The following is a 27,135-nucleotide window of genomic DNA, read 5'->3' as shown; positions in this document are numbered from 1 at the left end:
CTTTACTCTTTTTCCGTCATGTTCTCCACCAGACAGGACTGCTTCAAAGTCTCTGTGATAATGTGTACAGTTTGTCTCTACAGGTACTTGTTGCCAAATGTGGAGACATGTGGATAGTCCGGTGAGAAGTCACTGTGGGGGGATTCAGTTTCCTGTTTTCAGAGCCTCTTCTTTCTGAAATGTACAGAGACGCTTATTAATACATAAAATGCACTCGATATGTTTTAAAACATGCAGTTTTATCTTTACTCCAGGCTGCAGTGCTCAATTTGAAATCCTTGTGGCTTTGCACAAATGTTAACCATGTTCCTAAACACCAAGGATCACAGACCTTAATGGCTGTTGCTCTGAGGTCTGTACTCGTGAAGACATTTGAGCGTCTGGTACTATATCATCTCAGATCCATCACTGACCCTCATGTGGACCTCCTTTTCACTTACAGAGCCAGCAGGTCAGTAGGTGATGCTGTTAACATGGGACTGCACTGGAACCTATGCAAGTGACATTTCTTAGTACTGCTTTGAATACAATCATCCCGCCTCTGCTGCAGGACAAGCTCCCCAGCTGATTCTTCCTGCTCCCACCTGCACTTCCTGTCTGACAGCAGGCAGCATACGAGACTGGGCAGGCACGTCTCAGACTTCCAGTGCATCAGGGCTGTGTACTTTCTCCTCTGCTATTCTGCCTGTACACAGGGTTCGTACGGGTGCTTGAAATCCTTGAAAATGCTTGAATTTTAATGTTGTCTTTTCAAGGTGGAAGTATAGCTGTATTTCATTCACCACAAATAACTATCTGATTGAATAGTTTTCTTATCAGATAGAGAAATAAAATGAGTCGCAAAATGTAAAAGCAAATTTTCCCCGCCTGGCTGCCTTGCGTCTGTTTCAACGTGTGACCCCGCCCCTCCCTCGGACAGTCGGGGATGAGTGCGCTAACATACCTGTAGGCCGCTGTTTTAATGAGTGTTTGATGGAAAACAACAATGGTGGAGTTTGCGCTCTCCAGTCGCATGATAGGTGAGTCCTAGTAAATAATTTTCCAGTACGTGTACGTTACACATGCTATTTTTTAAAATTATGATTATTATTACTATTAATACAACAGTGGCGTTTACTCCGGGAAGAAACGGTAAAAACGGCGTTTTCTAAGGAGAGCGCTAGCAGACACGCTTTGCTTGTGAGTGAAAAAAGAAAAGGAAAATACACACTACTTCCCTATTGGTGGAAAAATATACCACGTCGACCAATCAAAAAATGATATGGCAACATGTGGCATCTGGTTGTTTGGGAAGAGGGGGAAGTTTTAGGAGTGACCGGCAAGAGAGAGTTTTGATACATGAGACATTTGTGACGTTTACCGTGTTTGGAGTCTCAAGTTAGTGTGTTGTCTTGTGTAGTTAGTGTGTAGTGTAGTCGTTGTTTTGTTTTGTGTGTCAGTTCTACAAGTGATTGTCACAGTTGCTGCAAAAAAGGCAGATTGCAGTGTAAACGCTGAGTGACACACCTGCTGTCAGACCTGCAGGTTTATCCCTGTGCTGTTCTCATCTGTGTTATAGTGACACAAACTATTTTTTGGAGTTGCATAAATAATTTGTGTGCCTTCTTCTTTGATGCAGAACAGCTGATTGTTCTGTAAATAGTTTTAAAGGGTTATATAAAAAACGTCTGAGCCTTGGCTGCATTTTTAGGTAAATACTTTGTTTGCAAAACTTGTGCATATTTTTTAAAAATGTACAATTTCTATTTGCATTTCAAGTTATGAAAATGATTCATTAAACATGCTTCTGGTTTTTACAGTCAAAAATATCACTTTCTACTCTTATTTTAAATTTTGTCTGAATTTAGATAAATTGTGCTGATACAGTTTGTCAAAATGAGTAAACAACAGATTGGCAAGATAAACAGTTTTTAAAGGTGAAATATAGAGGCCAAATCAAAAGTAGTCATAAACGGCCAATTATACCCTGGACACCAGAGGGTTAGAGGCTAAAAGCAAAGTTGTCACCAAGTACTGTTTATATTTGTGTGTATAGCTGCAGCTTTTTTGAGTATTAACTTGGTGCCTTTGGGTGAAATAATGGTAATATGAGTGATCCATATGGTCACAAAGAATAGCCTCTTGTTTCTGTGCCACCAAAGTTCCCCGGCTTTCATTCAAAATGTGTTTATCGTCAGCACCGACACATTAAACTACTTAAACATTATAAATGTCTTCAAGCTCACACTGAGGCCTGTGGGGCACAATCAGCCACTGAGACAGTTCACACATTTATATGTGTATTTGTATATGAATATTTCATACTTTAAGGCTGCCTGTTTAAGGCAGATGAACAAAATACACTGGATTTGTACAAAATAATATCACAGATGATAAATTAAATAGATTTTAAGTGGATGCTTGTGCATCCTTAAAGTCTTATATGTTGAATTGAACTATGTGATCTGTTCAAAGCCTCCCAGTCAGTGCTGTTCTCCATGCCTGTCTGACTGTACATGATGTTATTAGCACAAACACTTTAAAGGTGACGTTTAGGACTTCAGCAATAATACAGACAGCAATGTAGTTAGCAGTAAAACAGTTAGTTTTATTGGGAATTACCTTAAAAAACAAACAAACATCTGTCTCCTATTTTTTTGTCGCACAGGAAAGAGGCATCAATATCTGATGAGAAGACTTATTTATTCTTTTTTGGGGGGGTCAACAGGAGATGAATATCTCTAACAAGTTGATTTGTTCACATTTTCACATCTTAATTTTTAAGTGAAATGTGCATTTTGAGTTTATACACGATGTATATAAGGTGACCGTTTCCATTTGCAGTATTTTTGTATGGTGCGTTTTTCTATGTCTTAACAAAAGGGGAACAAAGGTGTTTAAGTTCACCTAGGATGATTTGTCTTAATTTTCACATGGTCTTTATGAGGTGATGTGAATTGAAACATGCATTCTTTTTTTTTGGCGGGGAGGGGGGGAATGTGCTGCAAAAGTTTGAAAAGGGACCTTGAAAGTGCTTGAATTTGACCCTGAAAAAGGCGTATGAACCCTGTGTAAGACAGTGAAGTCCTTACACTTACACTTTAATTGGCTGCAATCTGCCTTCCCTACAAGACCTATTTAGGGATTTATCTACCTTTAAAAGCAGGGTCAGACCATCCGCAGCTCTTATTACGCTGCCTTGACGATGTCAAAAAGTGGTTGTCATTAAATTTTTTAAAGCTAAATGAAAATAAAACTGAGGTTGTCATTTTTGGAAACTTAATCATATCGACAGCACTCTGGGCCTCCTTTCCTTCTATTGTAAAACACATGTAAAAAACCTCGGTGTCTATATTGATGGTTCTTTTAAATTGAATAAGCAGGTGAGTGCAGTAGTTCAGTCCTGCTTCTTTCAGTTAACGCAGCTAGCCAAGGTAAAGCCATACCTCCCGGCTAACATCTTTGAGCGTGTTATTCACCTTTTCCTTACTTGCAGATTAGACTACTGCAATTCATTGTATTATGGTCTAGATCAGGCCACCATCCATCGTCTTCAGATGGTTCAAAATGCAGCTGCTCGCCTGCTAACTGGTACCAAACGGAGAGAGCATATAACCCCAGTTTTAGCTTCTTTACACTGGCTTCCTGTCTCCTACAGGATCCAATTTAAACTTTTACTTTTTGTTTTTAAGTCACTTAACGCCCGAGCCCCTCCTTACCTGTCTGAGCTCCTCTGTGCTTATGCTCCAGGAAAAACCATGAGGTCTAGCTCAGAATTAATGTTGTCCATCCCACAGACTAATCTCAAATCTCGTGGTGATAGATCCTTCTCTGTGGCAGGTCCCAGACTTTGGAATAGTCTCCCCTTAAATATTAGATCTGCACAAACACTTGAGCAATTTAAATCATTAATAAAGACACATTTTTATGCCCTGGCTTTTAACACACTATGACCCAAGCATTTTGATCTTATTTGAAATAGTTTTAGTTATTGTTTTAATTCTTTTATAGTCCTATTATTCTTTTATATTGTTATTGTATTACATTGCTGCTTTTTAATGCTACTTTTATATTGTTAAGCACTCTGTGCAGCATCGGCTTTTTGAAATGTGCTCTATAAATAAATTTGACCTTGACCTTGACCTGCACACCTCCAGGACACTGAAACGGGCGAAGAAGATTGCTGCCACTTTGCATATCATGCCGTACCTTATATATACCTTGCATACATATTTCTTCATTTCTAATTTGTGATCTATATCTGTAGGTAGTTAGTATATATTCTCTTTGTGTGTATTTCTTTTTCATATTTGTAATATTTACATAGAAATGTACCATATATTCTATCTCTGTACCACAACAAACAGTGGTACAGAGATAGAATATAACAACGACAAATTCCTTGCTTGTGTTCAAACTTCGCAATGATAGTGATTCAGTTTCTAAATATAGCGTTGTGGTGGAATTAAGGCACGACGGGACCACAGATCCATGTTTTCTTTATTTAACATTTGCATCACACCACCACAACCACCACCAACCCCTGAGTCCCCGTGTTTTAACACGGCGGGCGTGATTGCGGATGCCGTGCAGGTGCGTCCGCACGGCACCGCAGACCACGCCCCACCACAAGCGTCTTAAACATTAACATGAGAAGTAATTGCATCTTTGTATATGCATGTTGCAAACTTTGAATAAGTTATGTGGATGATGACATCTGATGCATACATTTTTGCATTTTCATTGCATAATAAAACGCTTTGTGTATCTGTTCACAAGCTAATCAAAACGCACGGACTAAACCCGCTATGTGTGTAAAGACATTTAAACCAGTTGCGCGTAGATGAGCCTCAAGAATGCTGCATGTGCATTAATAGTAATATTACATTCATAATCAGTCTGAATCCATTTTTAGACATTGTCTGCTGGATGTGACAGACAGGATTAGTACTTGACTCAAGTCAAGATTTGCTACATCGGGACCTTAAATATGGACACTGACCTCCATCTGTTTGTGGATCCAGCTGAGAGCGAGTGTGATGCGGGTGTAAACGCCCGGCTTGTTTATGTGAGCACAGCCAATGCCCCAACTGGTTGCTCCCACTAGCTTCCACACAGACGAGTCCTCACAGGCAAGCGGACCGCCGCTGTCCCCCTGGAAACACCAGATAGGTGAAAACATACATACGCCCCTTTTCCATTATTACCTAATCATGTCGACTTGCCACGGATTGTGTCATGTATTTAATATATAATCTTAGTGCTTATTGTCTGATTATATTGTTTTATGTATGCCAGACCCAGATGAGAACTATGTTAAGGGTGACAGGTTGCCCTGGCAACAGACTTTAGAAAGAGGAAGTGCAAAGCTGCACCGGAAATTTGACACAAAGAAAAGAGGAACTATATAATGTTTGTATCGAAACTGGGTGTGACGTGCTGCAAAATATAGCAAGACGGGGTGCTGATGCCTCAGACTTGGGCTGGCGTGTTTGTGTGTCTGCTCAGTCTCCATTTTCCGGAAAATGTAAAATTAAAGATCATTTTTTGAGTTAGACCACTTTGAGCCGTGTCTTTCTTTGCCGTTAGAGAATACAAAGAACGGAATTTAATAATAGACTCGACTCGACTCGGATCGACTGGTTTGCCATTACAACCCTTGTACCTTGTTTGCGTGCTTGTGGTCATAGCAACGCGTACAGTAGTTTAAATCTGTGCTCTGTCATTCTCCCTTTCAGACTCTCATCTGTGCAATCCACCTCCTCCCCATAAAACTAATATATCTCATTTTAGCGCAAAAGGAAACTAGCTCTACCTGACAGGAGTCAATTCCACCTTCCAGGTATCCTGCACAGATCATCCAGGAGGAGATTAAGCCCTTGTAAACCTCTGGTTTGTTGCAGTTCTGGTTGGAGATAAGTGGTACCACAGCTGAGCGCAGAACAACACTAGTGTCTCCTGTTAAAAAGAAGAATTTCAACCATATAAATGTGGCCCCATCCCCACAAAAACACCCTAAACAACACCTAACTAAACAGAATACAAAATAAGCTTTAGATGTCTACACTCACCATCTTCCTCTGTTGCACCCCAACCAGAGATCCAGCACAAGGTGCCCTCCTTAAACTCCTCTCCATGGCTGGGCAGGCAGATGGGCTGCACAGAGCCTGCAGGGAAAAGTGTTACTGATACATGTCAGACTTATTCATACAATCTGATCTATGGGACTCCAAGGTCAGGAAGAAAATATCCTAGGAGAGAAAGTAAAGCAGAAGGGAGGGAAGAGAGTGAAAGATCCCTAAACAGGACTGAAAGGAAGATTATCTGATAGCTGTCACGTATTTTAAGTTTGCCAGACACGGAACGATCTTTGATGCAGTGCACTATGCAGTTTATAGGTCTAAAAGTACAATATGGGAAAAAAATAAGGCCGTCAATAATTTAGATTTACCAGTGAACAGAGAACGTACACCAACTCATGGGGCAACTGGTGTTCAGTGTGCAATCACTGTTGGGAACCCATTTGAAGTGGGATGTGTTCTGATATGTGCTTTTCTATGTAGTAAAATCTATACTAATAAGGATGCATTTACTGTTGTATGTAGTGAAATGTATTTGCATAGCCATGCTCATTGTTCGCTTGCAGTATGTGCTGAAGACATTCTAACAAAGATGCACTTACAGGAATATGAAGTAAACTACAAAGAATGTGAATAACAAAAGTAGTAAATCTGCCTGGTCTGGGGATTGAACTGCATCCTGTGAGTCTGCCAATGAAGACACCTGGATCACTCTAGCTTTGGCTATAAATAATGAGTGTTAGGGAGTGTTGTCAAGGAAAAAAGTTGTAGCGAATGAGAGGTTGAAGGATACTAATACCATTAACTTCAAGTTGCTTGGCCAGTTTCATCAGTGCGATGTCATAGTCGAGTCCTTTTTGTCGGTAACGATTATGGTATACGATTTTCTCAACAGCCAAAGCCTGGGCCCCGTGAAGCGGCTGCTCTGTCAGTCCCACATAGACCGCCCACATGGAGGAGTTTACAAACCTGAGCACAAACAGCAAGAAAAGATCCGGGGGGTGGGGGGGGGGACAAAACGGAAAAAAGACATGAGCACACAACAAATAGGGTAGGCTCAGTCTGTCCCAGTCGTTCCATCAGCCTCAGTGTGATCTTATAAGTGCGGCAAAGTGTGAACAATAACAGATGATAACTGAGAAAAGCTTACGTCAATCTAAAATGTTCCTGATGTTTGCATTTAATAAATAAACATACTGAACGTGACCTCAGCCGTTGTTGGCCAGCAGCGTGGTACATTGACTTGTTCTTATAGAGCCTTTCTGCTCTACCTGTACACTCAAAGCATTTTAGACAACATCAGTCATACTCTGATGGCTTCATCAGAGAGCAACTTTGGAAATGATCAGTAGCTTGCCCACAAGTTTTTGGCAAGCAGGCTGGAACAGTCACCAAAATAGCAACCCTCTGATTAGCAGATGAGCTGCTCTACCTCCTGAGCTACAGCCACTCAGCGTGGAAATTATGTTACTGAAAACAGAGTAGAAGGAGAGGAGGAAAACCTGTTTGAGATAGAGAAAGAAAAGGAAACATTGGAGAAAGGAGGAAAGAATCAGGGCCATGACTGGTAAATAGAGCGAGCTGGCTGATATGGGAGGCAGAGCCTTCAGTTTTCAGGCGCCTCTTCTGTGGAACCAGCTTCCAGTTTGGATTCAGGAGACAGACACTATCTCTACTTTTAAGATCAGGCTTCAAACTTTCCTTTTTGCTAAAGCATATAGTTAGGGCTGGACCAGGTGACCCTGAATCCTCTGGAAAAGGAAAAAGTTTTTCCTTTCCAGTCACCTTTCTCACTCACTATGTATTAACAGACCTCTCTGCATTCAATCATATCTGTTATTAACCTCTGTGTCTCTTCCACAGCATGTCTTTATCCTGTCTTCCTTCTCTCACCCCAACCAATCACAGCAGATGGCCCCGCCCCTCCCTGAGCCTGGTTCTGCCGGAGGTTTCTTCCTGTTAAAAGGGAGTTTTTCCTTCCCACTGTCGCCAAAGTGCTTCCTCATATGATTGTTGGGTTTTTCTCTGTATGCATTATTGTACGATCTACTGTACAATGTATGGCGCTTTGAGGTGACTGTTGTGATTTGGTGCTGTATAAATAAAATTGAATTGAAATTGAATATTGTTGTTTTGGAATGCCAGGAGACATCTTTTTCCAATGTCTACTGAACATCTAGTGTTGTTGTCTGTACGACCTCCATGTATGGGCCAAAATGTGGTTGTTGTGGACGTCTTTTCACTGTCAAACTTCAACTCATTACAGACATGTTTTTATACTGCTTTGATAGGCTCTGTAGTCTCATGTTTCGAGAGGGTGGAGGGCATGTTTTATGTACCGAAACAGTTATGTGTGAAGGAATGCAGAGTGATTAGCGGACAACTCCAAGATGCTAAAACAAAAGTGAGCAGCTGCACTGTGGATTTCGAGCTTCTCACAGGCGGTTTGCAAAATGTGTGCATGGACACGGACTATCAAGCAGTCTGGTTCATACAAATACAAATCTTCTTGTAATTTCCGTTGCAACTTCTCTCAATCCTGCTACCGATCACAACCACATTCACTTCTTCTTACAAAGCTCTTCACAATAAAACAGGATGCTTGTAAAATTGAACCATGATACAAATGCTCTTTTAAACGTATTAAACACAGTGTACTCCATGTTTTGTGCTCTATATTTCCCCCCTGGTCCAAATCATTAGGCATTACAACAATATTTCCTATCATCTCTATGCTGATGACATTCAGTTACACTGTTCTTTCAAAGTCTGAGTTTTAAATGGTCTTGTTTAAGTAATTGCCCGGCAGATATCAAGCAATGGTTAAACAACAACTTCCTTGCCAGGAAACTTTAGGTTTCACTTTAAAATGTTGGTTTTAACCTTAAGGGCCCTGCATGGTCAAGCTCCCCATTTTATATCTGATCTGCTGAAACCTCATCCCTCTTCCCGAGCGCTGAGGTCATCAGGTCAGAGGCTGCTGTGGATAGTAGTGATGTGCAGATTGATATTGAAATATCGATTCTTCCGATACCAGTAATTTATGTTCTAGAATCGATTCTCATCGATATTTTAGTACTTTGGGGTAAATTTGTAGTTTATCATTAACAGGAACACAGTGGAAAGAAACTATATCATTCGGATCGTCTAAATCGGAAGGAACTACTTCCTCTTCCGCCTTTCATAGTCATGTGCGAAACACGGCTGTATAAATGTGTTGCAGCCACTGGCGTGCGCACTCACAACAATGGCTGAGTGAAACGGAGTCATGTGTGGACGTATTTTATCTCCACAAACGGCCACGACACGGTTTGCGATACATGTGGCAAGAAAGTGAGATGTTGTGGCAACAGCACTGACCTCGTCAAACACCTCAGAGTAAATCATATCACAGAATAGGATGAAATATGTTGAGGCAAAGTGAAGAGGAGGACAGGGACAGGTGCTGCTAGGGCGAGACAGACGTCTCTCACAGAGTGCTTCAGTGCTGCAGGCAGGCAACGTGTTCAAATAGGCACAACTTCAGTTTTTTATTTCCATATCACAATTCTGCATTATTAAGCTATTATTATTATTATTATTATTACGCGATTACCAGTTTGTGGTTTTCTTTTTTACAGACACAAAGAGTGAGAGAGATCATGTTCTACATTACTTTAAAAGAAGAAGAAGGGATTTTCAGAGCTGTACATATTTGAAGCAGACATCATAGAAACATGGGTCAACCCTGTTTTTGGCATTGAGTGTTAAATTGTGAGAGTTTGAAAAAAACTTGCAAGTTCCTACATTTACACTGTAGAGCAAAGAAAAGTTAGACGATGCGTGTACTATTGAGAATAACTATATACATAAAAACCACGTAAACAGACATGAAAAAGGATGTGTCTGTAAAACTGTCTGTAACCTCTGAGAGCTATAAGATAGACCGTTTCTGCTATCAAAACAGTTTGTGTTGTTTAATCCTGAACCATTCTTGGTCAGGACACTTACATCATCAGAGAAAGCTCATGTTACTCCACACACAGTTAGGAAATCACAATGTTTGACCATAAAATCCCAGAATCATTCTGGGACAATCATTTCTGCAGCAGCAGAAAAATCTTTTTCCATGCCACTGTGCTTTGAAAACAGAAAATGTTGAAACTTTTTTAAAATGTAAAACATAAAAACAACAAAGACTTAAAATGTTGAAGATGTACTGATGAAATCTGTGAATGTTTAGATTCATTGGTGTTTCTACAGAGCAAACACAGAAGTTGGGTTTTAGAAATACAAGATGGGAACACGAGGCCGGAGAAGTAAATGCATCACAGAAGCTCCCTGCATGTGTTCAAATAAAGTACAAGTGATTTGCAATAAATAAAAAAGAAGCTCCATGAGACTGTTCACATCATCTAAGAAAGACTCGAACAGAACCTCGAATGTTAAAGTTCACTTCCTGTCTGTGTGGTCATTGTATTTTTATCACCTGAGCTAATGTGAATGCTGTAAAAGCACCCTGGCTTAAAAAGAAGTACACATTTGGAGAAATTGTGCTGTAACTTCAAGTTTTCCATCTTTTCTTTGATAAAAGAAAAACAAGTCATAAACTCCTTGGTATGTTGATATCATGTCAGTAATTCACACAGACATGGTGTCATAAAGGCGAGCTTAACAGATAAGGTACGGTCCTCCATACAGCCTGTACTTCAACATAACCCTGACTGCCGTTTGGAAATTTAAATGACATTACAATTATTGTACATTACTCTAAAATCAGTGCTGTGAGAGTGACTTTAAGATCACATCCAGCTTTAAAACTGAATCTAACATCAGCATTCTTGGAAATAGCTCGAAGATATTAAGAGAATATGGCAAATGCAATCACAGGATGGCAAAAAAAAGGACTTTAAAATGAGATCTTCTTGTTTCATTGGAACAGAAAAGTACCACAACAAAGAATATGTGCAGCTATGTAAGAACAAGCATCTGCTTTGGAGTTTTTCATGTTTTGCATGCAGACTCAGGGCTGCTGGTCTCCTCTTGGCATTTTCTTATTTAAACGTTAGAACCTCAACACTGCATTGCCTTTTGCCATCAAACATTTCTTTCAGCCATCTGAAACACTGGGTCGTGGGGCAGCTGGTAAGGACTTGTGTGTTTCTGGAGAGTCTGCAAAGCTGTTTTGGTTGAAAAAAACTCTGCACGCTTCACTTGTCAGAAGGCCGTAAATTCGGCTCATTGGTCAGATCAAAACCATCTCCAACTCTCTTAGTGGCCGAAGCGAGAGCCCGCCTCTCTGAAAGGACTTTTCAGGTAGGCCTGGTGGGCGTGTCCTGTCTAGAGGATGGCCACACCTGAAGTAGATGATCACATACACCTGCAGCTAATGAAGCGTCGTTGGGGAGCTTCTTAAGACTGTGGCTGAGTGCTCCTCGGTGTGGGATTGTTGTGTGAGACTCCATGTTAGTGGTGATAAATGTTAAGTCCGGTGAGTGCATGCCTGCGGTAGTCGAGTGTCCTGACAAGTTGCCTCTTTGTTATTTTCTCCAGCAAGGAGCAGGGAAGACAAGAGCAGCGAGCACAGGGTGCGAGGGCACACAGGAGAGGAAGAGCACGGACTTGTGGGTGAAGAGACGACACGGAAGTCAAGGGGAAAACACGGGGATTTATTCTGTGAACTATTACACCACTGTAAATAAACACACTGCCTTCATCATTAAGTCCTGCATCTTGGGTCCTCATTCCTCTCATCCCCACGGTCTGCCACACAGACCGTGACAACCTGAAGTGGTTTGGACATGTGCAGAAGAGGGATAGTGGATACATTAGGCAAAGTTGGAGCTGCCAGGCATTAGGAGAAGAACCCTTGGATACAACAAGGACTTAACAGACATAAGCATAATAGTGTTTTTATGCCCGCTCAACAAACAGGCCTTTGTTGTCAGTATTAAGAAGAACCAGATGTTTGTAGAGAATGTAAAATATCTACATCTGATTGACTCACCCATACACACAATGTGCTGCAGTGATGACCCAGTATGGTGATATGATGGAGCCTCCACACAGGTGTTCATTCCTAAAATGGAGGCTAACTTGCCAGGGGAACTGGCCTTGTTTCGTGATGTTACCTCCAACAATACGTGTCCTGTACTGAGGCCTGAGACCGCAATCTGAGGGCACAGAGAAACAAAGTGTCACCACCAGAAGGTTAGTACTGTCCTATAGTGACAGTGTGTCGGCTGGGAACGAAATTTCTTTTAGAGCTTTAGTTTTTTCTTTTTTTCCTTTCTGTTTTTTTTCTGTTCAAGTTGTGTGTGATTGGCCGACTACAGGACATCAAATAGTCATTGCTATGCACTGAGCAGGAAGGGGAAGGGCGGGGGGAGGGGTTACAGACTCAGCACACACAAAATAAAAAGGGAGGGGGGGGGGGGGGGCTGAGACAGAGAAAGAGTATAGCACTACAAAGATAACAAGCTGGAAAGGTGAGGAAATAAGTGATACACTTCAGTTGTTAAAATTGTTACATGGATGCTTTTTTTGAGTTTTACATATTTTAATTTATGTTATGTTGTTTGATCTTCTGTGTTGTTTCACTGTAAATAGTTCAAAGTTTATGCATATTGTACATACAATCAGTGAATGGATCTTTTCGTCCACCTGATTATAAACTGGTTTGGTATTTATTTTTGTACTTGAAAATTAATTTTTTTGCAGCATTGTCGTATGTTGAGGTTAATAAGCCAAATAAATAATAAACATTTGATATAATGTCTCCTGGGCTTATCCATTTCAGGGTCACGGGGATCCTGGAGCCCATCTCAGCTGCCATATGGCAGGAGGAGGGGCTTACCCTGCCCAGGCAGTTGCAGGGCTGACACAGAGAGACAGACAGCCAATCACACTTACATAACCCAGGACTTTCTTCTGTGCTGACCACTGCATCTTGAAATAATGCGTGTTTTGTAAATTAGTAATTTTACAGAGTAACGACAAACTAATGCAACAAGTAGCGTAAAGAATTTGTTTTTCCAGTGAAGAATTAAGGAATGTAATGGATTACTTTTAAGAAAATGTTACTTTTAGTAAATGTAATTAGTAGCAATGAAAGTGATGAGTAATGTGTAATACCTTACATTTGTGGGGTAACGACTTCAATACTGCTGACCAAAAAAAAGCCACTACTACTGCTACTTTGATGAAACCTTGCTCTGTACTAAACAATCTTGAAGGAGAAGGTCTCGCCTTCAGTTTAGGCCCTGAATCTTAAGCCCTTAGGCCTTGATTATGCAGCAGGTATGATCTGAAACATGCAGCAACTCCACTGCTTAAAGCCTAAAAGAAGGGGAAAAGAAGCAGATTTTGGAATGCCTGGCCTGCTGAAAAAACAAATTTCTACCATTTATACCGATTTAAGCATCACATTTAAGCATTTAAACAATGCTTAAATCGCAGCAAAACAGTTAAATTTGGTTTATTAAACATTAGGTCTCTCTCTTCTAGGTCCCTATCAATAAATGATTGGGCAGATATAGAGAGATAAAAGTCAGAAGGATAAACCAGATGTTCTCCATTAAACCATCCAAGATGTTCTTTCAGTGCCAGAGGAACAGTCTGAGAACATCATCACCAGGGCAGGAGGTGCAGCACTACTGGAAGAGCATATGGGAGAAGGATTGCATAACAATAATGCTCAGTGGTTGGTGGATCTAAGAGCAGACCATGGTAATCTCCACCCTGAACATGCTTCAGTCACAGTCACAATGGGAGACATCCAAGAAACAGCATGAAAAGTTGGACAGGACCAGGGCCTGCTCTCCAACTTGCTCAATAAGTTAACTGCACTCAATGAGTGTCTGGCAGCACAAACTAACCAGCTGCTAATGCATTTGATGCACCCAGAATGACCAGCTGCAGGCCAGATAGTCCTGATCCTCAAGAATCTCCAAAAGGGACTGGTCCCATCCAACTACTGGCCAAAAATCTGCCTCAGCACAACACGGATGCTCCTGGCATCATAGCGGCTAACATGAATAGGCACATGGTTCATATTCTAATATCTAGAACTGTACAAGATTAACAGGACCCTAAGAGCCGTCATCAAGAATAAAATGAAGATGGGCGGAAAAACACAAGAGGTTAACTGTTCGGTGTAGGCCTAAACCCCCCCAGCCAGATCATCAGCAAGTCTGGCTACAGATACCGAATTCCGAATGGAGCAAACACCCTCTACATGGATGACATCAATCTTTTCGCCAGGAGTGAACGAGACATCAGTTCACTGATCCACACCACTAAGATCTAACAGAAGTGACATTGAAACTTCATCCGGTCCGGAGAAGTGTAGTCAGATGGTAACAAAGAGTGGGACAAGATAACATTACAGACATCAAGGACCTCAGAATCCCAAAGGCAAATATGAACCATGAAGAGGCTGCTAGAAAAGCTGTAACCACCAAATACCTGCAGAGTAAGGTAAGTCCTGAGGACTCAGATGAGTGGGAAGAAAAAGATCCGGCCAACACCTGTGCCCTGCTGTTTGTCAGATACCCTGCTGATACAATAATTGGTCAAAGGAGAAGACAGAAGACACTTACATCAGGTCAAGAAAGCTCCTTACCATGCCACGAGGGTTTCACCCCAAGTCCAGCAGAAGCAGAAGAAAGGAGGCCAAGGACTAGTGTGTGTCTAAACCACTCTCCATCAGCAGAAACTCAAGAAAGAAGAGGGGCGAGAAGAGAAACCATTATAGAAGGACGTGCCCTTGTACAACATGTACTGGCAGATAGAAGAAGTAACTAATATTGAGAAATCCTAACAATGGCTGGACAAAGCTGGACTGAAAGACAGGACAGAGGCAATAATCATGGCAGCACAGGAACAAGCTCTAAGCACAAGATTGAAAGGAGCTGGAGTTTACCACACCAGGCAGGGCATACATGGAGCGCCATAACCTAGTGGCTAGAATAGTACACAGTGACATCTGTGTCAAGTATGGCTAGGAAGCCCCTTGGAAGTGAAAATGGGATATGCCCCCCAGGGTGGTTGAGAATGACCAAGCTGAGATCCCGGGGGACTTCCAGATACAGACAGCCAATCTGGCATTGACACTGCATGAAGAGTAGGCTAAGTATCAGGTTATGCTTTATAAGCAGGCAGTATATGAGAAGGGATTTGTACTCTTCTGGATTTGTTTGTACCCTGGAAGCAGCAATGTTTGGGTTTTAGCATGACATGTAGAGGAGGTCAATTGATCCTCTGACTCGTGTGTTGTAAAAATATGGCTAAATAGATTCCTTTATTAAGGCTTTTATCTCATTAATAGTGATGATCAATAGTAGATCATTATGAGACTGAGATTTGACAAGAGGTTTATGGACACGTTTAAAGTATTCAAGCAAATTTAAGTGAAATGGCTGTTTTGATTCATGTACAAGGGAACTTGGTTCAGCTGTTCCTAGTTCTTCTCTGCCAGGTGTCAGAACGAGTTGCAGTAAAATGAGTTGCTTAAATTACTGCTAGAACATGATGCAAGGAAACAAAATGCAGAAAATGAGAAGCAGTTAGCAATGGAGAGAATGTGTTTTGAAAGCTGCGGAGAGATATAGGCTATATTTGATTAAAAGTGGAAAACTGAAATCTTGTTGAGCTGCGGTATTCTTTATTTTACCATTGGACTGAAAAGTATTATATTTTGTGCAACCTGACACTGTTGTCAAAATTTAATGAAAATGATTCAGAAAACTTTTTTCTCCTTGCTCGAACATGTTTCACATCAATGACAGTAGTTCGATACTGCTGACACTAATGCTACAGTTTGCACTGGAAGTTTACTAGAAAGACAAAGTTCAAGGTTCTTTATTCTAAGTTATTATATTGTAAAAGCAGCTTTCTCTACGCTTACAGGGAACGATTTGGGACTTGGAAAAAAAGGAGGACAAACAATCTTGAGTTTATCTGATCACATCAAACCCTGTAGGCTGGGTTAGGCTTACGGGGTTATAGTCTTGGATCAGTTTAAAATTTGGATTCTTGAGGCTATAGTTGCACATCAACAATTAAAAAGCAAACACTGCTACTGAAGCTGCTGCTCTAGCAGAAGATTATATGGTGGCTCATGAGTGTGTTTTGGGGGATTCTCATAACCCTGGTACTACACTTGAAGCTAGTGCTGATTCTGTTAGTGTTTCTGACCAGTCAGGTGGATCAGAGGTCAACTTGTACAACCTGGACAAAGTCTGTAACTTTTGTCATAAAAAGGGCCACTGGAAGGCTGCTTGCTATGCTCTTAAAGCTAAATCTAGACAAAATAGTTTTTGTCTAGAGTAGTTTGTTTAGACTAGTTTTCAAAGGAGAGTGACACAGGTTCCTCTCTCCTAATTGTAGGGGATATATATATTTGCTCTATATATATATATATTTTATAGCTTTATTTCAAAAAAAGCAATGAAGGATTAAAATCGATTAAATTTTAGTTTTCACCTCACGCCTTTCTACATACAATAAACTCAAAATTCTTGCAAATTTATTGAAAATAAAAAACATAAAATGCACAGGATTGTATTGAGGGATAGATCAGGGAGAGGGTAAAGAAAATGTTCCACAACAAAGAGCACAGCAGCCACCATCATTCATAAATGAAAGAAAGACCATGACTCTTCCTACAGCTGGCCAACCAGCCAATCTGATCAATAAGGGTAGAAGACCATTAGTCATAGAGGTGACCAAGAGCGTTGCTCTGTAGAGAAGGACTGCAGCTCTTCACCACTACTCAACTACTCTTTCAAGGATGTTTGATATAAAGGAAGGTTGGAGATTGGCCTATAATTAGCTAAGACTGCTGGGTCTAGAGATGCTTTTTGAGTAAAAGTTTAACTACAGCCAGCTTGAAGGCCTGTGGTACATAGCTGATTATTAGAGATAGGTTGATCATATTTAAGATCGAAGCATTAATTAATGGCAGGACTTCTTTGAGCAGTTTTGTAGGAATGGGGTCTAAAAGACACGTTGATGGCTTGGAGGAAGTAATTATTGAAGTTAACTCAGAAAGATCAATTGGAGAAAAAGAGTCTAACTTAACATCAATGGTACTAAGAGTAGCTGTAGATAATATTACATCCGTGGGATGATTACTGGTAATTTTTTCTCTAATGATAAAAATTTTATTTGTGAAGAAGTTCATGAAGTCATTACTAGTTAACGTTAAAGGGATTGTTGGCTCAGCAGAGCTCTGACTGTTTGTCAGCCTGGCTACAGAGCTGAAGAGAAACCTGGGGTTGTTCTTATTTTCTTCAATCAGTGATGAATAGTAAGATGTTCTGGCTTTGCAGAGGGCTTTCTTATAAAGCAGCAAACTATTTCTCCAGGCTAAATGATGATCCTCTAAATTTGTGACACGCCATTTCCTCTCCAGATTACGAGTCATCTGCTTTAGGGTACGTGTTTGAGAATTATACCACGGAGTCAGGTACTTCTGATTTGAGACCTTTGAGCTACAGTATCCAGAGTCGTACGTTGTTAAAACAAGATCTAGAGTGTGATTAAAGTGGTGGGTGGGTTCTTTTACATTTTGAGAGAAGCCAATTGAGTCTAATAACAGATTAAATGCCATGTTGAGGCTGTCATTTTTAGCATCTACATGGATGTTAAAATCACCCACAATAATTATTTTATCTGAGCTCAGAACTAAATTAGATATAAAGTCTGAGAAATCAGACAGAAGCTCTGTGTAAGGCCCAGGTGGACGATAGATGATAACAAGTAAGACTGGTTTCTGAGTTTCACAGCTGGGTTGGACAATGTTAAGCATCAGGCTTTCAAATGAATTAAAGTCTGTCTTGGTCTGTGGTTGATTAATAGAGGAAAATAGGTGTGGCAAGCTTGTAGCATCATACTTGAAAAGATGTAAAACTGTAAATCCTGTCCAAGGTGCTTCAACAAAGCATTGAGCAAACACTGTGAATACTTAAATACGCATGTTATATTTTTTCCCTTTTTTTGTCATGATGGGGTATTGTTTGCAGAATTTGGAAGTGAAAAGCTAATTTAATCCATTTTGAAATAAGGCTGTAATATGACAAAACACAGAACAAGCAAAGTGTGTGGAAAACTTTCTTATATAATAAAAACATCAATAAAACAAATGCTGCATGCTTTCTCACCTAGACATTTTAGAGTTGTCACCAGCCCTGAGCTGCACTGTGTCTTACTGTGGTGAAATAGAAACCATAGGTCAAATGACACGGAAGCTCAGCCGAACTGAACACGTACAACAAGTTAAAACACTCTTATACCTTAAAACGAAAGCTTCAAAATACTTTGATGGTGTACTGGACTAAAAGATCTTTTATTAATCTCGTTCCCTCTAAGCTTTAATATGACCTCTTCTACTTCTTCTCTTTAAATGCTCAGCCACTGGACAGCTGTAGATCACGAGGTAATTGGTGGGTTGTAATTTGATGTCTGGCTCCTCTGGTCTGTATAGTAAAGTGTTCTTGATACTAAAGCCAGTGAAGTGTATGTTTGCACACTGTTTTACCCAAAGTATTTGCTTTGGTTGGGTGAGTGAATACTTTGGCAGAATTGATTTCAATAGTGTTCTGTAGCAGTCTGTGGTCATCAGAAGTCTTTGATGTTTTCATGCAGGGTACGTCTATAGAGTTCAGATGTGGCTGATATAGTAACAGTTTGTCTCTTTTGAATTTGTAATGTTTTCATAGTTTCGTGAAAATATTTATAGCGCTCATTGCTGTGTAACAGACCGTTTTTGGAGAGTATTTTGTTTGACTGGTTAATATTGAGGCGCAATTTCTTCTTTTTTTTTTTTAAATTCTGATTGGCTAATTGGATGACAACAGCAGTGTTATCACTTTGGGGCAAATACACACTTTCCATTTACTCAAACAGGACAAAAGGTGTGTACACCTGATAGATGGGGCGTTCTGAAGCTTGATTATCTGTGACTTGTTCCAGTGAAAAGACATCAGGTCAGTCTGAAGGTCCTTCTCAATGTAGGTCAGAGAGATGAAGAAAGACTCTAAATAACTGAAAAACAAAAGGGTCAGGGTTATGTTCATATATCTTCATATATCTATCCTTCATAGTCTGACATCCTGTGAGACTTTCATGTCTTGGATCTGTTACGGCTCACACAGATACATTTCAGGGTTTGACAGTCCTGTTTGTCTTTTCCCCTGAAGGTGATGCACGTTGCAAAATTGTCTCTGTTAAACCAACGGTTACTGTTGTTTCAAAACCATAATTACTCTGTGACCTAAACCATCTATTTCTTACTGTAGTTGGAATGATAAAAGCCCTGTAAACACAGTTGTTTTCAGCTCCAACTAAACTCTAACTGTACTCTCTTATGTGCAGTAAGAGTTTAGTTTCATGACACTTAATGTCTTTTAAACGTGCTATACAATTAAAGCTGACTTGACTCTTACTTTCATTTTTAAATACATTTTTGGTTCAGCAGTCTTTATAATTTATCTTCTGCTGCCAGCATAAACCAAACTAGCCAAATTCATTTTGCAGCATAATAACAAGCCCGAACATCGAAGCACAGTCACAGAGAATCACTGATGTGAACAGAGCAGGGACACAAGGAGGGAGGGTTCAAGGTAACAGCCATTTAACCAAGTAAGCAATCCTTTCCTTCAAGCATTATTTTGAAGTGATGTCAGTTGCAGATGACGTTGGACACAAACTGAATAAGTTTTCTTCATATTTTTGGACATATAGTATCTCTAGTACTATATTATCAGTATCTCAGATGTTACAGTATTCATGGATGTTCCATCTTCCACAAGTTAATAAATAAAATACATCCCAGACAGTTTCCCAGTCTATTGCAGTAACTGTACTGTAATTTAATTGGAGATAGTTTACTCTGGTCAAATGGACCACTGGTCCACCACCTTTGGAGCAGTGGTCCACTTTTTAAAAGTCCATCCAAAACAAGAAAATGTGCTAAACAAAAAAAGGACACGAATAAGAAATGTATCATCTCAGCCTGACAACTAGACACTGCAGAAATGAATGAAACATTGGTGTAACCTGGAGTATCCAAGCTGCTTGCAGGCAGCTCTGCCCAGCCTGTTGTTCCAATCTTCTGAGCAGACTGTCCTCCATTTTCCCTGGATCTGAACCTGCAGGACTGAACTTCTGCCACTCAGACGCACTGAGAGACAGACACATGCGACACAGACAGGAAATTACAAGAAGGGAGACGGTACACTATCCTGTTTTCTAAAACATAGAACTGCTGTTCTGGCATCTTCAGTTAATGCCAACTGAGCACATCTGAGCTCAGGAGCTAAGCAGAGCCAGGCCTGGTTGTATGGGAGTCCACCTGAGATCCCCCAGATCCTGTGTGTTTGTCCTGCAGGCTGGCATTGCTGTGAGCTGACCACACGGAGAAACTCACACAGTAATATGAAAACAGTGTCATCCCACAGCCTGTTTACACCCTCAACACATCCTTTTTTCTTCTCATGCTTGTGGTGCTGTAGATGTCACTAAAGTTGTGGCCACTTCATTTCAAACTGTTAAAAAATCCCAGCAGAAGCACAAATATTTCTGCACAGTTTGCACAAAATGTGTCTGCTAGCTAAACGTACAGTTGCTGTATTTCCACATGTGGAAATATTAAAAAACTAGTATGGCTGTGTGTGTGTGTGTGTGTGTGTGTGTGTGTGTGTGTGTGTGTGTGTGTGTGTGTGTGTGTGTGTGTGTGTGTGTGTCTTACCACAGCCAAGCTCGTCTTCCCCATTTTTGCAGTGAAGTTTTCCGTCACACAGGTAAATGCTGTTGATGCACTGAGACGAGGAGCCACACTGAAACCTCCCCGAACAGCTCAGGCCCACTGTAGGCACAGATGAAACTGTCGATAAGGAAGGTTCTAGAAGTACTGAATGATCTTGTTCAGTGTTCGGTAATACTGCAGACATAAAGAGAAAAGATGGGCAACCTGCATTGTTTCCTGTGGGCACCAGGCAGGAACACCTCTGCTGGTCTGTAATAAGTTGCTTGTGTGGAGTAAATGTTATTTTTGTTTCAGTATTTTTTGTATTTATTGATTATTTACTGAACATTTTATTAATTTGTGTGATTCTGTCTGAGTTGCCATGTTAAAAATAATGCTCCACTAAATTCTGCCTCTGTCATTCTTGGTCATTCTTCACACAGTCCTATTAAGGTTGTGACCACCAACCACGTGACATATCGAACGTGCAACAATCCTGACACTTCAGTGGCTCCATTTTTGCAAAATGTAGAGAGTTACCACAGCACTGAGCTCCTTACATCCAAGGCCAACGCTGAGCAGGACAGCCACCCCGAGGATGCAGCAAACAGCGAATATCAGAACGGCAAAGCGATGGGCTAAGATTCTGCTCTTCCAGCTTTTATCCATGTCATCTTCTGTGGACAGACGGGGTTAGTGAAAATTCGCTGTGCCAACAATATACAATATGAGCACCTGAGTTTCAAAAGTTTTTCAACTCCAACACTAAATGGCTCTTAAGTTTAGGCTTTATTACACTGACTGTGTGCTTTATTTAGTCATCGCATTTTACATCCGAGGAAACACACTGTGTCCCTTTGCAAACACTGATCTAGCAGCAAGATTATTTTGACATTTTTCAAGACGATTGTCAAAATAATTTTCTTCAATATTACTCAGACCTTTTTGGTAGAAAGCAAATTGTAAAAGTCATTTTAAAAAGGGAGACGTAAAGACGTTCATGTAAGAAAGAGCTGAATCTGTAAAAGATCTTTTGCATTGTATTTAGTTGGATTTTGTGCTGATCTCCTTTTAGTTTTAGCCTTGAACAGTAATATTTCCATTATGTCATGCAAGTACATATTCACCCCTGGAGTATCACAGCATCTCACCATGCATAAATGGCTGCACTTTGGTAATGGGCATGGCTGGACTGGGTGGAGGTTGGGGATCTGCAGGTTTAGTGCAATAGTTCCCTGACTGTGGCTCAATGACAAAGCTGCCCAGGGGGCTGATGTTCAGACTGGTGGGGGTCTCGACAGTAGGGAGGTCTTCTTCTGTCACCGAGACCACATCTATCGTGGAGGAGCCTGGTTGCTCCGGTGCCTCTTTCTTTGGTTCCTACGTGTAAGATTGAAAAACAAAAAGGGCAAATCAGATACAATACAACTATAACAATGTTCAGTTTATTTGATAAACTATGTGACATTTACAGCCAACACAAGACTTGCTAGAAAAATGTTTGTGTTATGTGTGACTGTCAAACTAAAACGTCTAAATACCCAAATTTGCTGTAAACCAGAACTAGCTTGGGCTAGCAGCAACATCTGGGCCTGATGATTAAATAGTTGAATTGTTTTCCTAATTGAACTATAAGTCATGGACATGACTGTTCGGGCCCACAGGTCAGCTGACACTGGCCACTATAACTGTTTTAAACACTGGATTAACAAGTATGCAAGTGTGTGTGTTAAAACTATATAAGTAATGAATGCTGCTTGTTAATCAAACTGGCTAAACAAGGCAGATAACAAAACGCTCCACCCTCTCATCAAAATATGATAAATTGTAGCACAAACAAACAAACAAACAAAACGGTCCCTGCCAAATTGCTAATGTTGAGAACTTAAAATGCAAATTCCAGTGGTTATGTCCACCTGTCAACAATTTACATGAACTTGAAACGAGTCGTCACTCATCCAGGTGACTTCTTCAGTCTCAGCTGACTGACCCCAATCTTATAAACAGTACATTTGCACAATGACTGCACCACTGCACCATTAGCACCACTAACGAACAATGAGCTGGGAGGTCAGTTCCTTGATCATTAAGATGCAAATTTTATGACCATTGATGAACAACAACAAACATCTGTTTCAAAAGGTGTTTGAATGAACTGAGAAAGCTCATCTAGCTCAGCAAGAAAAGTCTAAGACCAGGCAACGAAGGACGTTTGACTTATTTGCTGCGTGCTGTTCGTTTGGCTTACTTATTGTAATATGGCGCTCACATCACTTAGTAATGACAACAACGTCCAGCAGACATGGGTAGGTGCACGATTCTGCCAAACTAGAAAGACTATCATGAGAAAACTTTGTGAGACGTGAGAGATGGAGGCAGATGAAACCATGGTCTTGTACGATGTTACATCTCTCTTCACTTGCATCCCAGTCACTGAAGCGTTGGGGGTAGGTTGTAAGAGATTACAGGATGACCCCAACCTCAGCAACAGCACCACTCTCAGCATCAACCAAGTGCGTTTGCTTTTGGAAAGGTGTCTTTTCTGTGAATGGTTCTCATGGACATTGATCATTGGTTGCTGATCAATGTCCATGAGAATTTGCATACTAATTATCAAGGAACTGAACTTACTGCCCATTGTTCCTTCAGTGGGCTGGTTCAGTCATTATGCAAATGTACTGTTTATAAGATTGGAAACCTGCAGTCAGCTGAGACTGAAGACGTCACCTGAACGCTACGTCCAGATGAACTGAATCAACCTTTTGTGATTTCCTTACCTGGATGATTGAGTGTGCATCAAGACAATTTACTTGAACAGACCTCTGATTAACAGATGAAATTCTATTGGCTGGGATTAGATGAGCCATCATGCCGGGGGACAAGTGTGATGTAGGGAGCAGGTTGTGGTGAATGTATTAATCTGTCAAACGCTCTTTATCCCGAGTTGATTGGGGTTTGATTATAACCAAAACAATTCTTTTTTCGGATTAAATTTATTTACATTTTTGCCCTTATTATCCTCACTTTTCACTTTCAGATTGGCACAAAAATCCCTTAAGAGAAGGAAAAGATTGACAGTCTGGTCGTAAAATTTGGAGCTTTACAAGATTAACAACAAGTTTTACGAGAATCTCTGGCAAATAGCCCTGAAATGAAATATCTCTCTTGTTACTTTCAGATAAAAGCCTGACTAACAAAGCGGTGTCTGGTCACCTTCCTGATAAAGACACGTGTTACTCAGCTTTTGGCAGCAATCAAAGCTTGGTTTATAGCATATAGCATATACTTAGGGCTGGATCCTAAAACCTTCCTTTGTTACGCTGCAATATGCAGGGGACACGCAACCTCCGGGTGGCTTCCCCTGATGTACTCAATCACCTTTTTTACTGTCTATGAGCTCACACAACGCTTTTCATTTAATCATTAGTAATTACTAACTTCTGTCTCTCTTATTAATTTCTGTCCCGTGTCTCTCCACTCACCTCCAACTAGTGGTGGCAGACGGCTGCCCCTCCCTGAGCCTGGCTCTGCGGGAGGTTTTTCCTTCCCACTGTCACCAGGTGCTTGCTCATAGGGGTTGTTTAATTGTTGGGGTTTTCTCTGTACTATTCTAGGCTCTTTACCTTACAATATATGTGACTGCTATTGTGATTTGGAGCTATATCAATAAAATGGAATTGTTTTTAACAGAATTGTCTGAAAATGACAGATGTCTTTATTTTTCTTGCTTTGCAAAAACACGTCTCGTTGTTGTTGCCTTGTGAATGCAGATTAATGAGATTTTGAATATATGAATTTAAATTTTTATTTATATCACTAAACATGTTTATAATTCAGCGTTCAGATCGATAACAAACTGTCAGGAAATTATTTTAGTGAAAATATGTTCAAATGGCTTAAAATAATGTAAAGTTTATTTATATAGCCCTGCTTATGAACACAATTCACAAAGTGCTTTTAAATACAGAATAAGAAACAACGATTAAAATGGTGTAAATAGTTAAAACTAAATAAAGGAAAGCCTGAACAGCCGTGTCTTCCAAGTGAACTGTATATGATTATAGTTTGTTATTTACATTTACAACCTTTAGATTAAAACACAGTAGCTTTGTTAGTCACTCTGAAGCAGTAACTCATGTCTAAGGCATGGATGTTACATAACCCCTGGTGGCCTTCAACGAAGAAGAAAATACAACGTTTCTCATGCACTCGATTTTGTCCACTTACTGTTGAGGTGGATGATGTGTTATCAGCACTAGCAGCAGGACCTGTGGGAATAAAGAGACAGCGCTACAGAGAGGTAACTGGAGATGTTACTGACAGAGTAGATATAAATTCCTAAATAGATTCCTAAATTCGAAATTATGTCCAACGTACTGATCTTCTCACAGTCTTCAGTCATCATGCCATCGTCCACACTCAGCTACACTTTGACTAAGACCATAAGACCTCAAACTCCCTAATATCTCTTCATTATGATCACTGTCTTTTTCCTTTTTCGTCTTTGTCCTAATGGCTGCCCTCCCGCTGTGCCTCCGCTCTGATACAAACTGACACCTGAGCAGGTAAATGTTCCCACACAGCATGAAGATCAGGTGACGCTGTATCTCCTGCTCTGTGGGTTGGGTTACAGAGTGTATTCGAAGCATAGAGACAAGTTTGGGAGGAAGAAGGCTGTTGATCACCTGAACATTGATTCCTGCAAACAGACCTCTCTGAATAAGCAGGAAACAGCTGGAGAGTAAGTAAAGCACATACACCTCTTTGTGAACTGTGAATTCAATGAAACAGTATTTACATATTGCCAAATCACAACAACAGCTGCCTTAAAGTGTGTTATATTGTAAACACTCAAAGGGTTTACACGACATGCACTCCCCAAACATACTCTATACTCCCAGGTCCAGGTATCACCGCCCCCAGGGGGGCAATCAGGCCCCAGACCCAGGAGATGTTACCCTTTTCCCTGGGTAAATTCAATTCAATTCAATTTTATTTATACAGCGCTAAATCACAACAACAGTCACCTCAAGGCTCTTTGTATTGTAAGGTAGACCCTACAATAATACATACAGAGAAAAACCCAACAATCATATGACCCCCTATGAGCAGCACTTTGGCAACAGTGGGAAGGAAAAACTCCCTTTTAACAGGAAGAAACCTCCAGCAGAACCAGGCTCAGGGAGGGGCGGGGCCATCTGCTGTGATTGGTTGGGGTGAGAGAAGGAAGACAGGATAAAGACATGCTGTGGAAGAGAGACAGAGGTTAATAACAGATATGATTCAATGCAGAGAGGTCTGTTAACACATAGTGAGTGAGAAAGGTGGCTGGAAAGGAAAAACTCAATGCATCATGGGAATCCCCGGCAGCCTACGTCTATTGCAGCATAACTAAGGGAGGATTCAGGGTCACCTGGTCCAGCCCTAACTATATGCTTTAGCAAAAAGGAAAGTTTGAAGCCTAATCTTGAAAGTAGAGATAGTGTCTGTCTCCTGAATCCAAACTGGAAGCTGGTTCCACAGAAGAGGGGCCTGAAAACTGAAGGCTCTGCCTCCCATTCTACTTTTAAATACTCTAGGAACAACAAGTAGGCCTGCAGAGCGAGAGCGAAGTGCTCTAATAGGGTGATATGGTACTACAAGGTCATTGAGATAAGATGGGGCCTGATTATTTAAGACCTTGTATGTGAGGAGCAGGATTTTGAATTCTGGATTTAGAGAAATCTGCTCTCTCTTTCTAGTCCCTGTCAGGACTCTTGCTGCAACATTTTGGATTAGCTGAAGGCTTTTCAGGGAGTTTTTAGGACTTCCTGATAATAATGAATTACAGTCGTCCAGCCTGGAAGTAATAAATGCATGAACTAGTTTTTCAGCGTCACTCTGAGACAGGATATTTCTAACTTTAGAGATGTTGCACAAATGGAAGAACGCAGTCTTACATATTTGTTTAATATGTGCGTTGAAGGACATGTCCTGGTCAAAAATGACTCCAAGGTTCCTCACAGTGTTACTGGAGGCCAAGGTAATGCCATCCAGAGTAAGAATCTGGTTAGATACCATATTTCTAAGCCTCAGTTTTATCTGAATTAAGAAGCAGAAAGTTAGCGGCCATCCAGGTCTTTATGTCTTTAAGACATTCCTGCAGTTTAACTCATTGGTGTGTGTTATCTGGCTTCATGGACAGATAGAGCTGGGTGTCATCTGCATAGCAGTGTAAATGTATGCTATGTCTTCTAATGATGCTGCCTAAGGGAAGCATGTATAATGTAAACAGAATTGGTCCTAGCACTGAACCCTGTGGAACTCCATAATTAACCTCAGTGTGTGAAGAGGACTCTCCATTTACAT

General features: G+C 40.7%; 1 protein-coding gene across 1 annotated transcript; it reads right to left on the bottom strand.

Annotated features, from left to right (window-relative positions):
* Positions 1-48: 48 nt before the first annotated feature.
* On the bottom strand, positions 49-25,189 carry tmprss3a (transmembrane serine protease 3a). Its single transcript, XM_024800065.2, has 14 exons — positions 25,165-25,189; positions 25,015-25,055; positions 21,939-22,167; positions 21,348-21,464; positions 20,791-20,907; positions 20,100-20,223; positions 18,966-19,085; positions 18,203-18,249; positions 12,046-12,211; positions 6,859-7,028; positions 6,051-6,146; positions 5,795-5,937; positions 4,982-5,134; positions 49-174 (listed from the first exon to the last, which is right to left on the bottom strand). The coding sequence occupies exons 1-14, from the start codon at positions 25,187-25,189 to the stop codon at positions 145-147; spliced, it is 1,578 nt and encodes a 525-aa protein (XP_024655833.2). The 3' UTR covers positions 49-144.
* Positions 25,190-27,135: the final 1,946 nt, after the last annotated feature.

The sequence above is a fragment of the Maylandia zebra genome, linkage group LG16 (genome assembly GCF_041146795.1).
Source record: "Maylandia zebra isolate NMK-2024a linkage group LG16, Mzebra_GT3a, whole genome shotgun sequence".
Taxonomy (NCBI): domain Eukaryota; kingdom Metazoa; phylum Chordata; class Actinopteri; order Cichliformes; family Cichlidae; genus Maylandia; species Maylandia zebra.
Note: the sequence above shows the minus strand (reverse complement) of the source record. Positions and strands in the feature narration are given on the sequence as shown.